Below are 7,725 nucleotides of genomic sequence, written 5' to 3' on the forward strand. Positions count from 1 at the left end.
TGTATATAATTTATTTATGATATTTAAAACTATTAAAATATATACAGCCATGTTGATCAGTCTTTTGTAATGGATTGGAAGTTTAGACCGTTTGTTAGTAAATGTTGTAATAGTTGGAACTGACTAGCAGTTCCCTGTCTTGTCAGAGGATTCCAAGTCAGCTGTTTGTCCAGATGCAGTCCTAAGTAACGGATCTGTTTAACAGGAATAAGTGGGGTATTATTAAAGGATACTGTGGGGCAGGAGGTCATGGATTTATGAAGAAGGGTCAATGTGATTTGGTGGGATTTATTGGAATTTATTTTAATCCTCCAATTTTGGCACTATTCTTCAAGGGTGGTGATGTAGGATTGGAGGGTTTGGGATGCCATGGAAGGATCATTGTTCACTGACAATAGACATGTGTCATAGGTATACGAGGTGAGGATAGTGTTAGGATGTCAGCTGTTAAACTGTATAAAGGATAGGACCAAGGATACTACCTTGAGGCACACCAGCAGACTGAGGAAATAGGGATGAATAAGCCCTGTTGTGATTTACTTAAAATAGCCTATCGGAGAGATAAGAATGGATAATGAGGAAATATATAGGGGATAGGAATTTACGGATCTTGTATAGCAGTCTTGGGTGCCAGACTCGATCAAAAGCAACTATAGCAAAATATTAACAACTGTTTATAAATGTTTACTTAATTTTCTCAGCACTCAAAAATATTTTAAGTATTTTGGTATTTATAATGTTAAGGTAATTGATTCACAAAGAATAGTTAATGGTGCCAGAGGGTACCTGAAGCTTTGCACATTAAACATAATTTGGATTTCACTAATGTAATTGATTAAATAATTTTGCTTTGTTTTTATTAGATATAGAATAAGCACTTATTTGATTATTTATATTTAGAATTTATTTATTTTTTAGGTTGTGACTACTCCTATGGTTCATGTTCCTAAAGTTGAACCAGGAACTGGATCCGGAAATGAAGTTGACTCACTTAATACCCATCAAATTGTTACAATGTCTAATGGGAATGAACCTCAGGTTCTTCAGGTTTTATCTTTGAAAGAAGCTGCTGCACTTTCCAAAGCATTATCCCAGCCATCAAGATTGAAAAAGGAAGAACCTTTAAATTGTGATTAGGTATTATTTTGCATAACTATTTAAAATAAATTTATATTTAAAACTAAATCATATTCTTAAATTTTGTGTATTAATATTTATTTGCAACCTGAATAATGGAAGATGAATGATTTATCAATAGTTATAAGAATTAAAATTTAGTTAACTAGTGAATCAGCTGTGCTACAACATGGGTTTATGACATCTTATCTGTGCTAACACATACATATAGATATAATAGGCATGACAAAAACAGTCTAGGTCATGAGCAATAAAATATAATAATCAGAAAATAGTATAGAACACCTTATACACCCAAACAACTATCCACAATCCATCAACTGGCCACAGGTTTCCAATCGATTTGCCATTGAAATTGGCCATGGGCCAAAATTGTGAAGTTGAAAGTTCATACTAAAAAAATAGGTTTAAAATAAGTATAAAGGATAAATAAAAATGTTGATTACAATTGTGGTTTTGGAAAATCCATTTTACATCTTGCCCACACGGGCTGGTATGGTTATAACCCTACACTGCCTTTCCATCAAATATTAATTGTGCTACTGGGACTAAATAAAAAAAGTATGTATGTGCTCAAAGAATAAATAAATTAGTATATTTAACAAGGTCAATAATATCCATGGTTATTTTTATTTTTGTGTTCATTTTTAATGTTTATTATTTGTTTATAGTTGGCCTATAGCTTAACCATGACGTTCATGTGATTCCTCCCTAATTCTTTATAGGAACAATAAATTTTGTTGTAAATGTTAAGGTATACTGACTCCAGTAAACAGTAAATAATCCTACACTGAATAATTTATTTTCGACTAATTTCTAAACCATAATTTTATAAGCTATAATGTTTTCATAATAAAGGTCCAAAATATTATATACAAATGATAAATGTTTCTGTTTTTATTATAGCAAATTCAGTCATTTTGTTATATGAGGTGTTGCAGAAAAGTAATAAGACTGGCTACTCTGCAAGCAATCTGGTAACCCTGAGCTATTGTTCTAGATAGAGCACGTGTATCAGCACCCTGCCATAGCTCAGTGCGAGTTTCAACTCCTTCCGTTAACTACATGATTTCTGTGACTGTTATTAGTGAAGGTGTGTTTTGGTTGTGCATCCCACAAAATTTAAAGGCAGATTTTGGAGCAAAGTTTTGCCATTAAATTCTGTATTAAGCTTGGAGAATCCGCAAGTTCAACGTTTCAAAAGTTAAAATCATTTTTGGAAAGCAGAGAATATGTTGAAGATGAACACCATTCAGGGAGGCCTACAACTTCAAAAACCAATGAAAACATCGAACGTGTGAAGACTCTTGTGAAATCAGACCGTCGTTTAACATTAAGAATGTTGAGTGAACCTCCTAAATTTGAACAGATTTATCGTTCATCAAATTTTGACTGAACATTTGCACATGCGAAAGGTCTGTGCCAAAATGGTACTGAAAAATCTCATAATTCAGTAGAAGGGTATTCGAAAAAACAAGTGTTTTGATCTTCTTGACGAAATCACTATTGAGCAAGATTTCTTTAGCTGTGTGATCACAGGTGATGAATCATGGATTTTTGAATATGATCCTGAGACCAAGAGGAAAAGTAAGGAGTGGCATTTTTTTTGACAGAAAAAAGAATTTGTTCCCCAAGGACAAACTGTTAACCAAGTTTTTTATAAAGACGTCCTTGAAAGGTTCTGAAAAAGGGTCATTTGCGTGAGACTAGACATTGTAGATAAATGGATACTGCATCATGATAACGTCCCATTTCACATTGCCCTCTCCATAACAGAATTTTTGACCTCAAAAGGCATTCCTATGGTTTCCCAGCCCCTATTCACCTGACCTCAGTCCCTTTGGCTTTTTTTCTTTTTCTCGAAAATCCTCAAAGGACGTCATTTCGGGACTTTAGAAAAGAACCAAAAGAGTGTAACGGACATGCTGAAGACCAGACCAGTTAAAGATTTCTAGCATTGCTACCAACAGTGGGAACTCCATCGAAGTGTAGCCGCCCAAGGGAACTACTTTGAAGGGGATAACATTGGTATTTAAAAAAATATATAAACTTTGGTAAATATAAAATCAGTCTCAATACTTTTCTGCGACACTTCGTAATCTAAATGTTGTACATAATTTTTTGTGAATACTTGTAGAGGTTTTTAGCGAATGTTTATTAAAAAGATTTTTGTTTTATTTATGTGTTCAGATAACAAAGTAGTTACTGAAGCTTACATACTTAGTATATTCAAGAAAAAAACATTAGAAAAGTATTTAATTTTGGCGGTTTTGTAATTTTTATATTTGATCATTAGACAAATTAAAACATTAAGGTTTTTTTATTATGATTCATGTACCAGATCAGTTAATTATCTGTTATTCTTGAATTAAAATTCCAAATCTACACAATTTGCAGTCAATAATTTTTAATTGTTAAACATTTTTGTTTATTACATGTATTATTATTATTTTTATTTAATACCAGATCGGCCTGATGGACCTTACCTGGTTAGCATAACATTTAAATTTCTTTCTTTTTTTATTGTAACAATTGATCATGGGGGGGAGGTATACTTTCGTACAAAAGACACCCCTATTTACAATGTTAGAAAGAAAGAAAAAAATTAAGATAAAATAAATTGATAAAAATAACAATTCTTGAGAAGAGAGAAAAAGAAAAGCTAATCACATCTATGGATTGAACAAAATAAATAATTGACTTCTAATAGAAAAACAATTTAATTTAATACTACTACCACAATCCAGTGTCGAATCCTGGCCCCCTCCAGCAGCTTCCGCCAATTGTCTCGGTCCCTAGCAGCCGCTATCCAATTCCGAAGCCCCAGCATATTTGTCGCATCAGCAGCAACATCATCAGCCCATCGCAGGTTTGATCTTCCGCTTCTCCTGGTACCATGGAGTGGCTCCACCAACAATTTTCTGGATATACTTTCATCGAATTGAGGAGATATATGTGTCAGACGACTTAGCTTCACAAAACTAAAGAATCTAAGTCTTCAGCTCTAATGGACACAAAGTAATAAAAACATTTTGACATTTAAAGCCCGGAACTATAAATCTGAGGCAAGCAATTTTCAGTAGAATGTATAATCTCAGTTTTCAGGAATTTGTGAATTGAGACGCCTGATATCGCAACGACCTATGGATGTCAACTATAAATGTAGAAATAGCCTGTTAGACGTAGCTTGGCTGTAAACTTGCGTGGCCAGCAAATGGTCAAACATCATTGGTCCACTCAACACCTCAAAAGGAAAATGACCCGACTACCCAACTCGAAAGGTAGTCTCACAATGGTTTACTGATATACCCGGTACACAGAGTCGAACAGCAGAACCAATAGAAGTTAAAGTGAAAGTTGGCATGGAACCCTAAAAACTGCTGTTCAAGCATACCTTATCGAATGGACGACCTAGGTCAAATTTTCATTGCTCTTATAGGATTAAAAGCGGGAATTGCAACGACAACAGTTTTTGCTCATCCGAGATGACTCTTGGGTAATACACCTGACTCCCAGAAGAGGTGTACCAACATCTCTTATAATAAACAGAAAAGCTATATAAACAAGAAACTTACATACTTCGGTCGTTTTACATGAAATGTTAGGAACCTACTACTTCTAGTGTCTAGTAGTCTCACAACCATACATAGAGACTGGGCGCACTATCGTCTCATAAAGACAAAGCTTCGATTTTCTGGCAAGAGCTCTACTCTGGAACTGTCTTGCCATACAAAAATAGCACCGATTCGCTGCTATGGTCCTATGCCGAATCTCTTGTTCAGGTGTGTGTCTTAAGTTACCAATGAGCCAAAATATACAAAAACATTATTCTCCTTTAATTGGTATTCCCCGAAGGTCACCTCCTTTCCTGGCCTAGGTATCTCTCCCGTAACCATATATTTTGTTTTTTCCGCATTGACTTCCAAACCAAGTCTTCTCGCAGCACCCACCAGAGCTAGGAAAGCATCCGATACAGCCGGGAAGGAACATCCTATGATATCTATATCATCCGCGTACACAAAGAGCTGTGCAGATCTATCAAAGATGATCTATTACAGTGTGTTCTACATTGCTGTGATATAAATAACTCAAGCTTTGTGCCAAAACCGAATAAGGGTGAAATAAAAAAAGGTAGTGATGAACAAATATTCTTCCCAAAACATAATTCATCGAACTACTAGTTTTATGTACTGGTAGAGGATATTTTAAATTTAACAATAAATTATATATTCAAAAACTTAGATGCCCCATAGGATCTTCTACTGTCCTAATTTTAGTAGATATTTATTTAGAAAATTGATTAAATACAGTAATACAAAAAATCCCATTTATATATAAATTTATTGGCAATATGATAACAGCGATACCTATCAAGAATAACAAAAAATAAATAGTTTTAAGTGAATGTAACAACTGTTCCTTCTGATTAAATTTTACTATAGAATTTGAAAAGAAATCAAAATACCTTTTTTATTTTTTTATTTTTTAGATGTACTTTTGATTAGAAATTAGAACAGGGAGATAGAAACAAAATGGTGGCAAAAACTTATCCACACTGGAAGACATTCCAGTTAATTTCCAAAAAGAAACAAAATCAGTACTGCCTAAAATTTAATAAACCAGACCCAAAATTAACATCCATAAACACCAAAAAACAGTAGAAAAAAAGTAGTATATTTCCTGTTAGCAAATTAATATCCTCATAAACTAGTTTGCCAATTAATAAAACAGACCTTGACACTGACTCAACCTAAACCATAAGAAATCAACAACAAAAGGTACTACACAATTCCTTACATAACAACACTCAGAGAGGTTAGTTATAAAAAACTCTAAACAAAAACTATTTCTTGCAAAAACACAGCCGCTATATCCAAATTTTGCACCAATATAAAAGACCAAGACAAAATAGAGCTACACTCTAATATGGTGTACAAAATTCCCTGAGAAGAGAACTGCTGAAAATCATATTTTGGAACTTAGGAATAGTATCTCAAAATGCTACTCCAACCAAATAAACACATAAAACATAATTAACAAAGATATATATATATATATATATATATATATATATATATATATAAAATACAAAACAGAAATAACAGACTGACTACCTGCTAGAAAGAACAGTTATATTTTAGATATTACAAACCCACATTAACTTTTCTCCATTTCACCCCTGTTCAGTCCTGGCACTAACCTTGGGTTAGTTGTATTACAGCAATGTAAAACACACTGTTATATACAATAGTAAGTAACATTATATATATTAATCTCAAATTATACTTTGTACAATGTAGTTTTTTAATAATTAGTTTAAGAAATTCTTTGTTAAAAAAAACTGTTTTTCATTGTAGAGCATGACTATGCAAACAATAAAGTTGTGAAATGTCTCCTCAATATAGTTGTCTTATTGACTGATCCTCAAGATCAAAAAAAATATATATCATTAACAAGAAAAAAGTTATCAAAAAATATTTATGCACTGACTTTTACAATACATATTTCAATTGATTTTTTTTTTCCAGATTGAACTCATAATTAATAAGGACTGTCTAAGTTTTGATCAATGGAAAATAATGATAATGACGATAAATCGCTACTGGAAGTGTAAAGACCCATTTTAAGCGCTAAGACAGTCACGGAGGTAGTGTCAGTTTACAGCAACTGAATAATTTTGGTGTTTATTATTGTATGTGCAATATTTCTAGGCTTAACAGTGTTGTTGATTACTACCATCCACTTGTTAATTATATTTCATATTGTTATTAGACCATTCTATATTGAATTAACTAGAAAAAAATAAGTTTTAAAATTTTTTTGAGGTAATCATTATTAGAGTAGCCAGTAAAACTTTCTCTCTTTACTGTTTATAGTATACTAGTATAACTGTGCGAGAACTCTCACATTGTATATTGGGTATAGAGGTGCAGAAGGTTATAAATTGAAATTTTATTATATTTCAGGGAATCCAAGCTTAATTGGATTTATCACATTTTGCCAGGTAAATTGAAAAGAAGATAATATACCAAGAAAAAAATTGACAATTAAAAATTGTCATTGTTATAATTTGTCCACATTTTTCGAATAACTCGATAATGGATTCAATGAATTTGATTTTAATTAGTCTATCAGTGTACAATCAAGTTATATTGAATACCAACTTGAGATAACACTGAGTGAAATAATCTGGCCGAATGAAATAAAATGCCAAATTAAAAAAAAAAAACTTCCTCTTGAGTACCTTAAATTTTGTTTAGTTGAAACAATCATCCATCTCACATTGTTCGTAGTAACAAAAATGGATAAATATGAACTATGAAGAAATTTAATAATTAACTAAAGAATAAAACTTTTTTCACCTAACCGGCTAAGACAGACTCAGAAAATAGCTGTGAACTTCCGTTTATCAGAATGGTAAATTTACTAAAGAGCTAATTGTCCACCCCTATGCAATCCATATTTACAGCAACCCTGTGAAAATAGCAAAAATATATAAATATATATTTGTATATATATATACCAATATGTAATGTAATCAACCTTTAGTGTAGTATTAGTGTAGAGAAAATGGTAAAAAAAAATGGG

The 7,725-nt window shown here is 32.4% G+C and overlaps 1 protein-coding gene across 3 annotated transcripts in view; it reads left to right on the forward strand.

Moving 5' to 3' along the window:
* The window catches only part of LOC106689025 (DNA-binding protein Ewg), a 65,317-nt gene extending 57,654 nt beyond the window's left edge, over positions 1-7,663 (forward strand). For all 3 annotated transcript variants that reach the window (XM_067051184.1, XM_067051186.1, XM_067051185.1), the window contains exons 13-14: positions 919-1,137; positions 6,666-7,663. In XM_067051184.1, coding sequence (XP_066907285.1) covers positions 919-1,137 — 219 coding nt within the window. In that variant the 3' untranslated portion in view covers positions 6,666-7,663. The remainder of the gene's footprint in view (positions 1-918; positions 1,138-6,665) is intronic.
* The last annotated feature ends 62 nt before the right edge of the window (positions 7,664-7,725 follow it).

The sequence above is a fragment of the Halyomorpha halys genome, unplaced genomic scaffold (genome assembly GCF_000696795.3).
Source record: "Halyomorpha halys isolate HHAL.00 unplaced genomic scaffold, Hhal_1.1 Scaffold1261.1, whole genome shotgun sequence".
NCBI lineage: Eukaryota > Metazoa > Arthropoda > Insecta > Hemiptera > Pentatomidae > Halyomorpha > Halyomorpha halys.